General features: G+C 37.6%; 1 protein-coding gene across 1 annotated transcript in view; it reads right to left on the bottom strand.

The window, feature by feature from the left end:
• Nucleotides 1-428: 428 nt before the first annotated feature.
• The window catches only part of ANGPT1 (angiopoietin 1), a 163,460-nt gene continuing 145,285 nt past the window's right edge, over nt 429-18,603 (bottom strand). Inside the window, exons 8-9 of the mRNA XM_062568260.1 lie at nt 14,399-14,529; nt 429-2,505 (exon numbers count right to left, since the gene is read on the bottom strand). Of these exons, the coding sequence (XP_062424244.1) occupies nt 2,345-2,505; nt 14,399-14,529 (292 nt within the window). The 3' untranslated portion in view covers nt 429-2,344. The remainder of the gene's footprint in view (nt 2,506-14,398; nt 14,530-18,603) is intronic.

The raw sequence follows: 18,603 nt of genomic DNA, 5'->3' as shown, positions 1-18,603 counted from the left end.
TGTTGGCTAGTTAAATGATGTCAATCTGTCACAGAAAGGCATGCTCAAAGCAAAGCAAACCATGGAGTCTGCATCTTTTAAAAATGTTTTATTATAAAGGATAGGAAATCAAGTCCACATTTTTTTTTCAAACCCAGATAAATAAACAGTAAATATCATGTGTTGCTTTTTAATATGTTTTGCCTTTTGCAATAGGATCTGCAAAAATGGCATTCCTAAATCAGAGACCTGCAAAAAAAATATATCTTTTGAGAACACAAACCACAGTTTTTGCATAGAAATGAAGACCGTATCAAAAAACTGCTGGAAACTGAGACAACACAGCTCTGTGAAGAAACTGCTGAGCACGGAATAGTTTGGTAGTTTATTCAGCAGAAAACAACAAAATAACCCTTAGGCAGGATTATTTCAAATATATATATAAATATATACAAATACATAAAAACAAAGATCTTTTCGCTTAAAAACAAACAAACATCAAGTTGTAACAAAAACAGAGAACCCTGTGGTGCTTTGTGATCTTTAAGAAGGGATGTTTAAAAAAGATACAAGCTTTTTTTTTCTTGTTTTTAATAGAAATAACCTGGTAATGAAAAAACCCAGTTATTCTAGTACTGTAATTCTTTAAAATAGAATCAGATCTTTGCCGATTTTAAGAATAGATTAATGAATGAAACAAATCAACAGACAGACAAGGAAACAAACTCACCACATTCAGATTTTGTGCATGATCTTGGTCCCATTTTAATCAATGAGAATGTAACTTTTGATTTCAGTGGGAGCAGGGTCAAGCTTTCCTTTTTTTCTAAAGCACAAGATGAGTGAGTGAAAGCTACTTTCCCAAAGGAACTTTACTCTCATGATTAAACCAAGAGAGACTGTAAATGGAAAGAGTTTTCCCTGTAACCTCAAGGGCCACCCAACTATTTTGTTGCTTGTTATTATAGGCACTTTATCCTTTCTAATAACTGAACTGTGCATCTTGTCTCACACATATGCAGCATTTTTTAATGTAACATACTGTAACATAATGTAACAGAGTTACTTGTTATGACAGTAGAAACCTGTAAGCACTCTTCTAGAGCTCATTTAATATTTATATCCTTTTGAGATTTTGCATTTATTTGTATTCAGTAGGGTCAGAGCTGCATGTACAAACTAAATGGTCATTAAAGGAGATATAAACATGCTATTTACAGTTCATAAATCTTTATTTTTTTATACAGTTGTGTTGAGTATCTTTATAGTTGTAGCCTAAGCACTGTGAAGAACTGGCATGCGTCTGATATTCACAAAAATGAAATAATATAGTGAAGAAATGAAGATTTAATAAAAAAAGTAAAATAATTAATGATAAATTGAGCACATGCAAAGGTATTGTAAAATGAATCCATCAACTTAAGATATGCATTTATGCCATTTCTATATAGCCTAACAGTTTGCTTTCCTGGAATGGAAAACTGATGAACTGATGTACTTCCGATGGAAATATTCCATACAAAATCCTATATTTTCTTTAAGATAATATTTCACATTCTTTAAACCTTCCATCAATTTTTCTATGTGACATTCAGACTGCCTTTAATGAAAGCAGAGGGGAAAAAAGCCCCCAAAACACAGCTACTTTTGTTATCACACTATAAATCCTAGCTCAGGGATTATGCCAATTATCTAATTTACCTATACAGACCAACTGAAGAATTTCAGTTTATTACCCTTATCATTCTTCATACATTTCACTCAGTTTTTTTATGAGAAAAATGTCTTTAAAGGATTTAATGAAAAATAAGGTTAGCACAGATTATTTGATTCTCAGATTCAGATAAATCCATCCATCTATTTAAATGCAGATCATTTAAGGAACACAATGTCTGGAGTGGTCACCTCCAGTATTTAAGATTTAAGATGAGCTTTAACAGAGACATCTCGACATCTCTGTAATCCTGTTTTGTGGGTATAATGTCATTTCACTGTTGAAAACTTTCTCCTTGATAGACTGTGGTTGATGTGCCTCTGTTCTTCAAATTCTGTTGTTGCTGAATAATCTGGTATATTTTTGCATCTTTTACACAAAAAGAAAAGACATCCACCGATAAGCACTACATTCAGTCGAATAACCAGATCACAAAGATCTCCAGTTGTTCTTCTCTGGAAAATCATTGTAGCCACCTTCCTCTAAACCAAGCCTCCCCTTGCAGGCTACGAAGTGATAATGAAGCAACTCTGCGTCTGTCCTACTTGTTGCTTTCAAGGTGCTCTTCACCTTTTACCTTCAGAATATTATAGAAGTTCTTCAGAAGGCAGTCGTGTTGTATTTCATTATTGTAGCCACTGCTGGATGCTTTTAAAAGTCTAAAGGCCGAATCATCATCGTTGTGGACCTCAAGGAGTAGCTGGGGCCTTTGAAATAGTGCCACTTGATGCCATTCAGCTTTCCATGGTTCTGCCCAGCCGTGTAGAACATCCCGTTCAGGTTGGAGGGGCCACAGGCATCAAACCACCAGCCTGAAACGATTAAGAGCAAAAAATCAAACTGCAAGTGAACTAAGCCTTCTCATTTTGCTTTGCAGATTTAGCTGATTAGCAACCTGATGCTATAAATACTCATGGTGTGATATAGGTCTGTTTTCATATTTTTATTTTTATTTATTATTTTTTTTTTTTTTTTGCTCTTCTGTGGGATTCAGTGGCTAGTGTGCTGGTGAATATGCGATATATTTCCAGATTTGGAAAAGTATTTAAGTCCTAACTCCTACTGTTTGTATACACAGTATGTGAAGCAAGAAAAGAAACAATATAGAAAAATACACTATTTTGCATGTTTAGATAGTATTTTACAGTTCACCCAGCTCATGTAAACATATCATATAAAGGCTATCATTCATAATGTATTTGTATAATTTCACTTGTTTTTTTAAAACATAAACATGATTTAAAATTATTTGCTGTCATTTTTCTGTTTCTTTTACTGTGATTGTTCAATTGCTCAGATTATTTTTGGTCTCAGATTAGATGTTCTGAGTAAGCATAGATTATGAATATGGTTGTACTGAGATGTTATAGCAATCAGTTATCTTGAGCTGTTATAGCAATTACAATATTAGATTATAATAGTATTCAAAATGGTGTGCAAGGAAATAGTCACTGTCTTTAAGACTTTCAATAAATTTATGAACAAGGCTCAGCAAATGGAGAGGAGAAGTGGAGAAGACAAAGACAACACAGTGGGACATTGATGGTTAGTTAGTATGGTGCTTGTGTGTGCGTGTGTTTATACAACACTTTTGCCAGCTTCATTCAAGAACCAGGGGATATATTCATTGCATGCACAGTTTGGCCCAGGACATTAGAATTCGATCCTTAACCTTCTTACCATTTCAATGTGAAAAAGAGACCTTGACTCTCCTTATCTAGGTTTTGAAATGTGCCAAACATTTCAGCTTCATTGAAATTTGTTCATTTCTCTGCAAAATATATGTGCAAGTGCTCCTCTACCACTTATAGAATTGGCAAATGCCCATCCAAGGTTTAAAAAGACTAAGTGTCTGAAGGTAAATTATTTACATGTCAAAAGGTAGCAGCGAATTACTAGTGATGTTACTATCATGGGCTATGAAAACACAGAAAGTAATTAAAAATTAAAATAAAAAAGAACATTAAAAATTTTACTGACTGGTATCAAAGATAGGCTTAAAAGGTTGGCAACTGTCTTTTCTACCCTCTCACCTTTCCCACTCTTTCCCAACAAGAAGCAGCTATCCATTCATTGGTCATAGAATCATAGAATCATAGAATCAGTAAGGTTGGAAGGGACCTCTGGAGATCATCTAGTCCAACCCCCCTGCTCAGTAGGGTCACCTGGAGCATGTTAGACAGGGTTGCATCCAAGCAGCCCTTGAAGATCTCCAGAGAAGGAGACTCCACAACCTTTCTGGGCAACCTGCTCCAGTGCCCCGTCACTCTCATAGCAAAGAAATTCCTCCTCACGGTCAGGCAGAACTTCCTGTGCTTCAATTTCTGCCCCTTGCCTCTTGTCCTGTCACATGGGACAACTGAAAAGAGTTTGTCGCCGTCCCCTTGACACCCTCCCTTCAGGTACTTGTACACATTGCTAAGATCCCCCCTCAGTCTTCTCTTCCCCAGGCTGAAGAGGCCCAGCTCTCACAGCCGTTCCTCATAGGGCAGATGCTCCAGCCCTCTGATCATCCTCACAGCCCTACACTGGACTCTCTGCAGTAGCTCCATGTCTCTGTTGTCCTGGGGAGCCCAGAACTGGACACAGGACTCGAGATGAGGCCTCAGCAGGGCTGAGTAGAGGGGCAGGACCACCTCCCTCCACCTGCTGGCAACAGTCTTCTTAATTCACCCCAGGATACCATTGGCTTTCTTGGCCACAAGGGCACATTGCTGGCTCATGGTCAACCTGCCATCCACCAGCACTCCCAGGTCCTTCTCTGCAGAGCTGCTCTCCAGCAGGTCAGCCCCCAGCTTGTCCTGGTGCCTAGGGTTATTTCTCCCTAGGTGCAGGACTCTGCACTTGCCCTTGTTGAACCTCAGGAGGTTCCTCTCTGCCCAGCTCTCCAGCCTGGCCAGGTCTCTCTGAATGGCAGCACAGCCCTCAGGTGTGTCAGCCACTCCTCCCAGCTTGGTATCATCAGCAAACTTTCTGAGGAGACACTCAGTCCCCTCATCCAGGTCACTGATGAAGAAGTTGACCAGGATGGGACCCAGTAGTGAGCCGTGGGGGATGCCACTAGCCACAGGCCTCCAACTGGACTCCATGCCACTGATGACGACCCTCTGAACTCTACCTTTCTGCCACTTCTCAGTCCACCTCACTGTCCACTCACCTAACCCACACTTCCTGAGCTTCTCTAGGAGGATGTTATGGAAGACAGTGTCAGAAGCCTTGCTGAAGTCAAGGTTCACAATGTCCACTGCTCTCCCCACATCTACCCAGCCAGTCATTCCATCACAGAAGGCTATCAGATTGATCCTTTGACTCCAAGTACAATCTTACATATACCTCATTCTATTGGAAAGGCAGGGCAAGAAATTTCTTCCTCAGATTTTCATGTTTCTGGCTTTCTGCTCCCCCAACTGCATTATAAGATTATTCTGAAAAGTAGGGTGACACAGATCAAAAAAAATTAGTTTTTGAGGATAAACCAGCAAACTAGTTTACAGCATGGCTCCATGAACAGTTCTGCTGGCATAACTGAAGGATCAGTAAACTGAGAAGCTAGGATAAAGAGAAGAGCAGCATCTTAGGAACTTTTCAAGCTGATTTTTATGCCAAAGAAAATGCATGTAGAACCTCACCTTTTTTTAAAGAGAGCTGGAAATAAGACAGAAATATTTATCAAGTACTTGTGGATATTACCAACAATGATAGAGGTTTTGCTACCACTTGTGTGAATGAATGAAGAAAATTCAGACTTTCTATAAGCACAGCTGCAGTTGCAAACTGTACATAAAGAAAGTCATCTCACCTTACTTTAGACTTCTACAGTGAAGATATGTATATCATCCTATGTTCTGTTTCTAACTAATGAAGAAAATGAAGCCTATGGTGAAAAAAGCACGTGATTCTTCAGATCTATTTTGGATAACTGCTTTAGGATGAGATTAGTCAATAAACCCTCTTGATTGCATCCCCAAGATCTCCAATAATAAAAGGACCCTTAAGTGGTTAACTATGATGCAGGCTGTATATATGCTCAGCAATTCTCACTTGTGCTACTTGTGTTAGTCAAAATGGCAGAGTCCTGGGCTCTATTTGGGTCACTTTTGTAGTGCAGATGTACTCTCAGGCCTACTAAAATCATGAAGCTATCGGGAACAACAACAACAACAGCAAAAAAAAGGATATGAAATTTTTTTTTAATGTGAATTTTAGATTGTCATGAGAGTTATAGTTTTAAGGAAAACTCCAAATAACCTGAAATTTGGCAACACTGAGATTACAGAACAAAAACTGACTAAGATAAACTAGGTGACATGCTGACTCCACTGAAGTTAGTGGGAGTGTTGTGGTATATCTTGATGGGAATAGAATTTTACTCTGCAAGACCTTACAGGACATCTACGTGGCATAACAGAAAGTGCTTGGTTCAGACTGAGGAAGATGGAATGAATCCCCAGACTGAAAAATGCTATTTCCCAATGACAAAAATATACGAGCCTTGGTGGCTACAGGTTCTATTTGTCAGAAAGATTGCTGCAGTTTTTTCTTCCTTGTAAGAGATACAGGCTTTGTGAACCTTTAGTGCAGGTCTTATGAATCTTTCTGCATAATACATTTGTAGTGAACACTGTCTCAATGCTTTCATAACTGAAGGGAAATAAAGTTATGAAGATCAATGGTAGCTTTTTTCTTTTTGCACTCTTTCTTTAAAAGAGTGATTTCAGACTGCATATCACAGCATTGTAACCTGCACAGGATCCCCGGCAAATCTTTTTCAAGCACAATCTTACAGTGAGTGGCTACTGAACTCCTTAGACTTCAGTAGACTGAAATGAAGAATTTTAGCTTTCAGTGCATTTTCCAGGCTGACCTGTAGATATGGAATTAAACTGTGAGAGGCTTCACCTAGATAGTGTGCAGCACCTTGATGAACCCTCCAGTTTCATCAAATTCTGGGGTCAGTTTTGTATTTATCTACAACGAATTTATCTACACTGTGAGGGTATTTTAAACTTCTGGATCTGCCTTGATGGTGATTAGCGTACAGATCTGGTGCTTACTCTGTCCTTTGCATTCAGACCTATGTAATTCATGTTTTTTTGTCTTGTAAAGTAATTTCTTAGATTTTGGATAATACTTAGTGGGCTTTTTTCAGAAGTAGCACTTCATAATGAAATCTTGAGGGAAGGATTTATGCCAGATAAATTCTGGCAAAATTCTATTTTGATACAATTGACCTCTTTTTGATTACACTGTTATACCTAAGGGGGTAATAACCAAAGAAAGAGAAAGCTGTACAGCTGATGTTTTACTGTAACCAGAGTATAATCTTGTAGAAACTTAAGACAAAGTTAAACAGAGAAAATCTAATCCTCATTTTTCAAAGCTGGAACAGAGATGCAGCTGGGTTCTGTTTATGGTGTCGGGATGAAGACATGGAAAGCTGCACTAGTTACCATTTCATCTTAAAGGAACAGCAATAGATGTGTAATGGGGCTTTTCAGGGAGAATGTTTTCAGCAGTGCCCTGTAAAATCTATATTAGTGGAATAAGTCAAAAAACTGCAATGAAATTTTTTAAATCTTTTGTGAGGAACTACTCAAATCCCTCACCAAAGATTCCTTCTTTTAAAATATGTTTTATTGAGCATCTTTTAATATACTATATATTTCTTGTTAGTAAAAATGTATGATTTCTTAAAGCTGTTTTCTCTTATTGCATTATGATGTTAGGTTTCCTTTCTCTCTTTTTTCTTTCTTTCTTTCTTTTTTTTTCTTTTTTTTTTTTTTTTTTTTAATGTGATGCTTTTTCTCCAGTCTCGCCTGCAATCCTTGAAAAGCTCTTCATTCACTCAAAGGCCTCAGATTGTCACAAGACTGCCTGGTGCATTCTTAACACCAAAGTCAACATCTCTGAATGGATACAAAGGAAATATTTTTCCACAAACAGGATTTTTAAGACTCTTTGGATGTTTGGGATAAAGAGGAATAGAAACAATGGTTTTCTGTGAGGAAATGGGTAGGTCTAGGACTGAGGTCTCCTGTAGCAGAGGATACCTATGACTGAGGCCAGCACCAGAAACATCAGATAAAGAAACTCCAGAGCTGTGGGACAGTCTGACGAGATGAAGGACTCCCAGTAGCTAAAGGCTGGTTTATTCCCTGAAGCTCACAGGATTTTCTTCCCTTGAAGAATCTTGCTTGTTTTTTACTACAAGGTAGTGGCTTTCCCACATAATCATCCAATTCTTTCTGAACAACAGTAAGCTTTTAGCCTCAGTCATAACTTTTGGCAATGATTTCCAGGGCATCTTTGAATCATGAAGAGCAGACATTAGGAGAAATAATAGAAGAAGCAATTTTTTGGAAATGGTTAGGGAGGCAATAAAGAGGAGGCTTTCATGAGAAGAGTAAGAGAGTTTTTACTCAGAAACACAGGTAGTTTTTTTAAGTTTCTGTGATCACCAAGTTGTTAGTTGCTTATTTGAACTGAGGGAAACCTTATGATATTTTGAGGTTAGCCCACCTCTAATAATTTGTTTGTATACTATGAGTAGTGCTACCAATTCTATTTGTAATAAAAATCCTTTGGTCATAAAGCATACTGTCCAAACAAAAAAATAATTTAGCTAATGCATTGCTAAGTTGTTTCAAAGTTTCAGCAATACAAACAAACATGAATCCCCACTGAAGACAGTTGGTTTTCTGAAGTGGTGAAAACACACCCTCACTTTGTTGACTCCTACGTTTTACTCTTTAATTACTCTTGCTTTTACCCCTGAAAAAATATTAAACTTGATGTCAACTCTTTTCATTAAATAAATGCATTTTGAATACTTCAGTCACCATCAGCCACATATAAGCAGATAGATAGTTCATCTCCATTGAACTGCTTTTTCTATGTCTTTGGCTGAATATGAATGTATAGTGAGATCATTTCTACAAATTCTTGTAAAGAAGTCCAACAAATAAGTAATAGGAATACAGGAAAAAATGGCTATCTTTTATAACAGCTTTCTAGAGTCAGAAGTATAACTTTTATATGGTAGATATTTCATTGTCAAAAACAACAACATAGAAAAGGCTTTCACATGACAAAGCGAACAATCGTCCCTTTCAGGTATGTTATATAAATTCAGGTCAAGTACCTGTATATAGGCAAATATTTAAATGTTGAGCCTCATTTCAAACTATAAGTAAATTTTTTTGTTAGTAACCTGGTGCTCAGCACTGTAAATCTAGAGTGCATTGAGGGTTTACTTCACCAGGCTCTGATGAGAGGCTCTTAGCTGCCTTTCACAAACCAAGGGAAATGCTGTCTAAATTATGCGTGGCTGGTGACAGAGTCTTTCTTTATACATTTGTCTCTCTTCTGTCTCCTGAGTTCTCTGATTGTTCCCAGATATAAAAAGATCAATATGATCTGCTCAATAAGATCCAAAGTATGTTTGAGCAGTAGATTTGTACAGCTTTATGGAACAAATGTATCCTATACAAAGCCAGTATCTATTTCTAGTCCTCTGGGTTTATTCATAAAGTTTAACATATTTGGCAAAGCAGTTAAATAAGAATAATTTCTAACACAAAAATATTGAAATATTATTTTCATCATTTGTAGCAATTTTTTTATGAAAGATATGAACGTTTCTGACATTATGTACTTTAAAGCAGTTAGATGGTAATACTTAGGCTTTATCTGGCTCTGCGCTGATAACTTCTCAGCTAGAAGATGGGGTCCAGTTTTGGATGACACCTCAAGCAATATGTGGAGTAACTGGACAGACTCCAGAAGAGCAAAAGTAAGAGGAAGGATTTACAGTTTCTTAGTCCAGAAATCAAAATACAAAAGGGTCATGCCAATAGTCTTAAATTCATAAAAAGCTCCTGAAAAGAGCAGATTTTCAAATCAGTGAATGATCTATTTTTTTCCAGTAATGGAGGACAGGACAAGATGGAACAAATTTGGTAATTTAGATCAAGGAAAGCTTTCTTGTATTAAGTGTAGCTACTCTCGGAAATAGATTGTGTTGAGAAACTGAACCTCTATCATTAGAAATTTTTAAGATGAACAGAAAGACAGGAATAAATAGGTAGAGGAGAACCTCTATCAGAGAGGGACTAAATTACCTCTGCAGATCTTTTCCAGGCCTATTTTCTATGACTCATTGAGTATCGGATTGACCAGACTATCACTTAGCAGTTTATATTCTAAAGATTAAATCAGAATTTAGCTGTCAAGATATAAAATGAGAAGGCATTAGCTTTCCATATCAACTAGATAACACAGTCCTTTTTATAAAAATAATAAATCAAGTGTGAAAAATAACATGGAACTTGCACACTGGTGACCATGCTCTGACTCTTGTAAATGTATTAATAGACTGATAAATTAGTCATGGCGTAATGTTCTCCTGATAATTTATTACTATTATTCATACTTGAGTCTTATAAACATGGCTTAATTATATAATCATCACTGTGATGATTTTGTTAAAATACTTAGGAATCATATGTCTAATGAAATATTTCTAATGCTTCTATGATAAATCGAATTATATACCAATCACTTCTTATCTACATGGTGGTCATATTTTTCTATCTACAAAATGATAGACAATATAAATGATACTCCATGAGTAGTGTCTTATATATAAGATCTTTATGAAAGCAAAAATGCATAAAACCTAAAAATTGGTACTTCCATATACAAATGGATATCTATCCAGGGGTTCAGGTTAGTTTCTTTTAAGTGCACTGAGGTTGCTATTTTCATTTTTTTTTTTTTTTTTTTTTTTTTTTTTGTTTCAAACAAGATATAAGAGGAACTATCTTTTTTCTGATTCAATAATGTACAGACAGACTTCTATATTCAGCCAGGAACTTCTCTCTAACTCAGGAGAAGAATCCTCTATATTGCTCTTGACAGAGATTCATAAATTCACCACTTTGAGAAAAAAGCAGTGAAACAACAGTCAAGATATGCTCCACTCTTTAGGACTGTCATTGATAACTCTCTAAATTAGTAGAAGAGAAATGCATTGAGGAGTACTAAATGTATGGAAATCTTTTCTGGCTCAGGAAGCTCCTGAGATGCAAATGATTGAGCCAAGCAGGATCCTCTAGGGATGTCATATTTTTGAATAGTTTTTACACCTGTTCCTAGGCATCTGCTGTTGACCACTGTCAGTGACAGGAGACTGCAGCTGGATAGATCTCTGCTGTGACCCAATATGGCTGCTTGAATCAAATAAAAAAACTTATTTCAATAATTCTATCCTGTTTCAATCCTAACTAGGAAGTCTCCCGGTCACTTCGTTGAGCTATTTCAGAGATCAGAAGTTTTGCAAAGTTCCTACATATCGCCTGAGGAAGGTAACAGCTCGTTTAAACATCCTAGCCTGTAGCAAATACAAGACAAAGCAAATTGCCTTAAGACTCTTTCACTATGGCCAAGTTACAGTGAATCACTTTGCAATAGTTGTAGATGACTGCACAAACTACTGGAGCTCAGCTGACAGGTGGCATCTTGGCAGTCTGCTCTAACTTGGTCTTGTGCCCAAGGATCTGCTCCAGAGAAGAAGTGCTCTTCTACTGGAAATCTGTCCAAAGCACCTCAAATATCTTCTACTCCATGCTTCTTTCTGATGGCAATTTGTTATATTTTCTGTACTGTCTTGCAAAAGACTGTATGTAGCTTACTGGAGCACTCTTCTAGAATAATGTTTGGAATGATAATGGTTTACAAACTTTGTTCGGTGGACCGGCATGGGGTATTGCATCAGTCTCTGACAGCAACTTAACTTTTTGAAAAATGTTAAGTTTAAATGAGGAAATGATTTAAATAAATGTGCTTTGTCTTCCTTTAAAGTAAACCAAGGTCACTGAAATGAAATTTTCCAAGGCACAAGAGGCTATTAAAACATTCACCTATCATATAAAGTTAACAGGGGCTAGGAATTCAGCTCATGCATGTACTTTTGAAAGCCATTCTCTGAAATCACTCTTAAGATAGAGTCATGTAACACAGCATGGTTCTTAAGAGAACAAGAATCATGGAAAAAAAATGTTCTGTTGATGCTACTGTAAATATTTTCACATAGAATTATATATCTCTATATATCATATATTATCTCTCTCTATATATTTTATTCTGGGGAAGAGGGAGGAGAGAAAGAAGGAGGTGAAAGAATAATAGTTTTGATATAGACCGAAAAAAAAAGAGACAGCTTATAAGATCATGGAAAGAAATATGTGTTTTCCTTACATTTTTATTTTCAGCCTTGACTATAACCATATCACAGTCTTGTGCTTCAGCTTATCTCAGCCTTTATTCCTGACATAAATATATTCAGTTCACCTCATAGAGATAACAGGATCACCCAAACTGTCAAGATAGCTAGAAACCTGAATGTAGATTTCATATCATTCTTCATTAAAGTGCTGTCTGTGATGCTGCCAAAACTAACAGAGAGTCTGATGATAGTCTGTCCAGTTATGTACATATCTTTTGGAAAAGAAGAGGGGTTTTCCAGAACCTGTTATCACTGCCACTTTTCTTAATCGGTCTTCTTCTGTGACACAAAACTTAAATCCACTTACTGAATAAATGTTTTGGCATTTAATTAAATTTCTGATGCTTCTCAAGGAATGAGAAAGTCTGTTTCAAGGAGCAAAGTATAGTGGAGTGTTTGGGGAGAATTCTAGCAGGGAGAGCTATCCAAATTTTTTAAAGAAGTTGTGTGATGAACGTCTTTCTCTTTTTGAAGACCGATAAGTTATTCAGTGTTGTACAGCTGCTTCAGTCATCTCTACCCCAAAACTAATTGTATCTCCTGTCAGTGATTCGTGATCTGCTCATCCTTTGGTAATTCACCCCTTCCTCCTTATTCTCTTCATTCATTACCAGTATATTCCAAAATGTGATTTTTCTGTTGATTTACAGGGCTGCTGCAGGGAAATGTATGCGAGCCTTGTGGAATGGTTGTTCGACAGCAGGCTGACCTCAGCAGGGCAATTGACCTGCCATGCAAGTCAGGACCGGCAAATAAACAAAACCCTCCAGCTCCCAGAATTAGCTGTCTGGGAACAGGTCATGAGTAGTTCTGCATGTCAGCTCAGAGGCAACTCACATTTAGGAGTTTCTCTTGACAGACCCTTACCTAACCTGGAAGTAACACGTATTAATTTAGCATGGTCTCTAATGGAGTTAGATTTTTACTTAATGTTAGTTAAAATCAACTATTACTTCTGATCCATTATCTCTGGATCAGAAGATCTCTGATCCAGAATTACTTAGTTTGCTTCTTTTGTACAGAAATGGGAAGGTATTTTCTGATCACCTGTCTGTTGGAAGAAGTTTTCCGTGTCGACTTTTAATAAGATATCACTAAAGGAAGTAAGGATAGTTGAGAAATTGGCTCCTTAAATACTCCTCCCAACTGAATAGTTTTCAATCAGCAAAAGGAGAATGAGAATATAGGTTGGACATTTGATACAAATTCCCAGTGATGGGAACCCATCTTGTGTCAGCAGCCTTAGAGACTCATATACGCCTGAATGTGGTCTGAGCTCGATCCAACCAGAGTGCCAGTAACCACAAGTAATATCAGTTTAACAGTCTGATCCCAAATACTGAATAATTTATATGCTGCAGGATTTTTTCCAGGAAAGTTAGAAATCACTGAGGGAGATCCTGAGAAGATCAGATGAGGAGTAAAGGACCTTCCTTGCTCATTCAGTTCATGAACCACAGAGCTACAGTGCAAGTTTTTCTGGTTTAATATGGTGTGCTGTAGAGATGGATATGAAGTTGCCCAGCTGGGAACTCAGTATAAGCACCATGTCTAAGAGAAGACATAGAGGTTTAGGTGTCTGTATGGAGAGATGCTCTTGGATATTTGTCCTTCACGATGGGGGCAACAAGTATCAGTCACATACACTTCACTTGCTGGCAGTAAGCTTGATTTTGTGCTTTAAACTGTCCCAGTATAACTTACTTCTCTGTTCCTCATCTCTTCTGACTCCCTTCTCTCTCCTTCTGCAATTCATCTCTGCTAGGCAAGGATATTGCTTTAGATGTTCCAGAATAGCTAGGTGTCGCAATCTGAACAGGGGAGTTGCAACTCTAGTCTTTCATAGGTGAGGGAAGTAGCCATTACACTAGCTAATTTTATTACAGTTGTGCTTGTAGAAGACAGATGGCTGAATCATCGTAATTATTTCAATAATCCTCCTAGGTGAAATAGATAATACAGTAAAAAATCAGGTTCTGATAGGCCTCAGAATTTTGGGATTGCTTTTAATCTTTACCTATTTCCCTGCCCATCCTTTCTTCTTTTTCCAGCTGATTTCTCTCTCACTTCTATCAAGGTTCTTTCCCCTTCCTTAATCTCTTAGTTTTTACTCTCCTCTTTGCCATTCTTACTTCAACAATAACACTGACTTATTCTTTCCCACTTGACATTGTCAGTTTGTTTTGAAATTGAATTGTGAAAGCTTTAGTGTAGAAAGGCATCTATGAATAATCCCTCCCTTACTGATCTGAATCTTGGAGTACTGGCAGTACCACAATATACGTAAAAAAAAAAAAAGAGTAGAAGAAGGACTTTCACACAGTCCTTGTGCATCATGAGTACAGCTTCACCCACAGTTGCTTTAGGAAAACAGAAGAGGTTCTTGCCAACATATCACATATTTTCAGGGTTGTACTCACCTCCAGTTAGCATGAGTGCACATTTACACATGCAGTTGTCATTGTCAGCATCTTTAGTACTGAATTCGGCACCATGTAAGATCAGGCTACTCTGTTTTCCAGCAGTTCCACTGTGACCTTTTAAATAAAGCCTGAAACAGCAAGAGAAAACAATCAATGTCACCAAAAGGAACAACAAAAGACTCAGGTCTCTTTCCAGACAAAATTTGCCTTCCATGATGTACACACATAAACCTCAGAAATGTCTTGGGTTTTGGCTCATCCTCCTTGTTGTTTCAGGTGTAGGATGAGGAAATTCAGGATGTTTCAACATATTTACTTTAGGATATAGTCCCTGCCCCAGAACAGAACTGAGTACAAGCAGTTTGCCCTGGAAAATGTGATAGAGTGGAGGGAGTCAGAGACAGAGAAGAGAATAAGGAGAGGTGCCTGCAGATCTGGAAAACACTCATAGAATAACTGAGTACTTGAGTAGCTGGTCTTTTTATTGTGGCACAGAAATCTCACTTCCAGTTAATGGCAGCTGTATTATTAATCTCTGGTCTCTAAAGAGTATTTTCAAACGGTTTCAGAATTTTTAATTCCACCAGTTACAGCCCAAGCCAGCAACCCAGTTCAGTTCCTTCCTTTGCCAAAGCTGTCCATGAATGATGAATGGAGAACAACTTAGAGCTCAAGCCACAAAAGTCTTCACAATTTGCAATGCTAAATATCCCTTTGCTTAAGGAGCCTTGTCAACTAGCTGGAACCACAATCATGAGCTAGGAACCTGAGCCCAGATCCAACACGTAATACAAGTTATGTGATGCTCAGTGCGGCAATGCCCCAGGCTAAGCACACAGGCTGCAAGGATGCTACTGAGGCACCTCTGTTCCACCAGGGAACAACGAGAAAGCTGGGCACATCTGACCTATATTCATAATAACAGGCACATGCACAGGGAAATGCTGAAAAGAACGGTGCACACAAAGTTTTCTTTTGTCTTTGCTCTCTGTCTGAGAGACAGGTATCACTGGGAGACTGACATACAGCCAGAAAACTGCTTCCTTCTTGTAGCTATCTAAATCAGATATCTGACCATGCTCATTCCTATTTTTTCTTAAAACATTGCTGGAAGGGGAAGGTATTCTTTTCCATAATAGCTCATATTCAGGAAGGATGAGACAGGATCTCTGTCTCTACTTGAAAGAGCAGAAACCATAATGATGATGGCCCAGGAGGAAGCCCTAACCACTGAGGCAAGAAAAGAGTGGAAGTAACATCCAGCACCTGTCTCACTGAAGCTCTGCAGGTACGAATGCTATAGGGCCAGCAACCAAGAACATGATTCAGTGTCCAGAGGCATAGCAAGCTCCACTGAAGAAAAGGTGAGAGACATCAGCTCCAAATCTTCTAGGGCTATTGGAGAGCAGATAATATATCTCTTAAATATATAAAGCAAAATTCATAAGGGGCAGAAGTAGGGCTTAAATGTGCAAGACAGGAGAGGTGTCTCTTTCTTTCTGGGATTAACATCTGGGAGTACTCTCCTAAAAAAAGTACTCCCAGGCTTTTCCCACAATCACAGTGAACAAGGGGAGCAGTTATGAGTCATTACTTGTGGTTCTTGCCTCTTATATAGCTGTTGTATTTCATCCAATGACTTGGGATGAACAAAAAAAAAAAAACAAAAAAAACAACAACAAAAAAAAAAAACAAATGACTTTACTGGAATATCATTCTTCCATTTATTTCCTTGGATACCTAGCTGCAAAGTGATCAGTGTCCACAGCAAGACTAGGGAACTATCCCTAACTCAGTTTAGTCCAGACATTAGTGGTTAGGATACAGATTTTCTTCTGATATGAGGAGGAGATTTTAATAAAACCCATTTCTCCCATAGAACTCTGGATTTGAAATGTTCTTTCAGAGGAGGATAAGGGACCTACTTCCACCACATGGCAGCTTTCCTTAATCATGTTCTGGCTACTGATTTTGTAGCCTTGTACACATCTTTGGCTGAACGGAAGACACAAATTGAAATCAACCTGATTAAACTTGTTGTGGAACCAAGTTACAGAAAAGCCTCTTCTGAGAATCCCAATGAGGAGAAAGATGTTGAGTTACGGAGCCCTATTGAGAAGGCAAGGCATAGAAAGAACACTTGCACCTCTACAGAGTCTGAGAAGCATACTTGCAGATCGACATAAACTTCACCTAATTTTCAATTAATTTCTCTCTAAAAAAGAAGACATCAGCTGATAAGCATGAAGATGCTAAAACAAAGACACATTACGAACTTGAAGAGAACTGTCAGGGCTATCTTTCCAAAGCAGTTACACCACATTCCTTCATTTAGTTTTAATGTTGCTTGTCACTTAATCTGATCCTAATGATTAAATACATTTTAATTCAATCATTAGAGCAAATTTTATATGTAGACAGGTAGACACAAACACACACACACACACACACAAAAAAAAAATACATGGAATAAATATAAATACCATGAACAGTCAAATACCTTCGAATAGCAAAGAAATGCTAAAGCAAAATGTAAGTCATATAATAAAAGTTCACCAAGATTCTTAAATACTTAAGGAACAATCTAGGAATAGAAATCATAAATGTTTTATGCTTTGTCCAACTACAATGCCAATAAGCCCATAATCACCATGTTACTCTATCAAAGGATGCTTATGTTTTGCACAGGTTTACTGTAAGAACTGGTTTTGCTCATGCTCATTTCTTTGTTCCATACAAAAGAAAACCTGGAATTAATCCCAATCTTCATTCATTGGACTTTTGCCTCGTTTTGCAAGCTGTGTCTAATTTTTTGCAGAACAAAATAAACTTCCCTGAGGTTGTGTTGATAGAAAAATTACTTTGTCACATGATATCTACAATGTGATTTTATACTGCCATACATCCTCACTATATCAGCAACACCAAAGCTCACAGAAGTCTCATAAAGCCAGTTTAAAAAGCTAGTACTGTTTACTTAAATCAGGAAAGACACTGCTGGCCAGATCATTTTATTAACAATCAACACTATAAAACCCACTTAGTCCAATAAAAAATATTCAGATACTGTAAGAAAACAATAAAGAAATGCGCAATACTTGCTTTGCAATATTTTCCCCAAAGGGGTAGGGCATTAGGATTATTTACAAGCTTATATTCTTTCACTGATATTTTATAAACATTCCACTCAGCACAGATTTAGATCTTGCCAGTTATGTTTGACTTTCCCTCAACACCAATTGTCTGATAGGTCTCCAGTGATTTTAAAAGGACAAAGCTTAGCTTAGTTCTAAACATGAAGCAAGCAGATCTGGTAGGCTCATCATCCTGCAACGTATGAGCCTTTGGCTCAAGGTGTAGTCCCCTTGCTGTGGACCTTCCTCCCTGAATCAGCTTCACCAATGGAGAGTTCGGGAAAAAATACTGCAGAGTACTGCAACATCAAAATTCCACCTGACGGGGTTAGTTCTGCTCTTTCTGAACTTTCCTTCAAGTCATCTGGGTCAACACTAGCCTACCTTGAGGAAGCAAGTCTACATAGCACTGTCTTGCCCTCTGTGGACTTAAGTGCCCGCTAGCTCCCAGCTGGCAGCAAATATATTATCATTCATGCACGCCTTTAAACAAATCCACACAGCCTGTTGTCATAAGTCACTTCACCATTCTGTATTTTGTATTTTCTCTCTCTAAATATTGAATATTGTAATGTAGACACAGCTGAGTTCTTTCATACCCTCAGGTTCAAATTGGTAGGACTGAACTTTTAAATTAAACTCTGAGTAATTAGCAAGACATAATTGCCATATCTTAGAATGATTCAGGGTAGAGTTCCTCTTGGCTGTTCTGGAAGGAGACAAAGGAAAGGAAGTTAAAATAAAAAATGCAGCTCATTCCAGTCAAAGGCCAGGAGCAGTTTCTGGGTTATCTCTCCAGTCTTCCCACTTACTCTCAGAAGGAAAGTTCTGAAGATCAAGGACAACAGTGGAAACATTAGTCAGATTTCCAGTTTAAGAGGGATGAGCAGAGTCATGCTAGAATAAGCAAGAAGAACAAGTCTACATTATCTGCATACAGTGAAATTAAAATAGCAACAAATATAGCATTAAAAATAAATCAAGAATAATCAAAAGGTAAAAATATAAGGTAAATTAAGAATAATCAAAAAATCAAAAATAAATCAAACGGGAGTAAATGGGTGTAAT

Source organism: Rhea pennata, chromosome 2 (assembly GCF_028389875.1).
Source record: "Rhea pennata isolate bPtePen1 chromosome 2, bPtePen1.pri, whole genome shotgun sequence".
NCBI lineage: Eukaryota > Metazoa > Chordata > Aves > Rheiformes > Rheidae > Rhea > Rhea pennata.
Note: the sequence above shows the minus strand (reverse complement) of the source record. Positions and strands in the feature narration are given on the sequence as shown.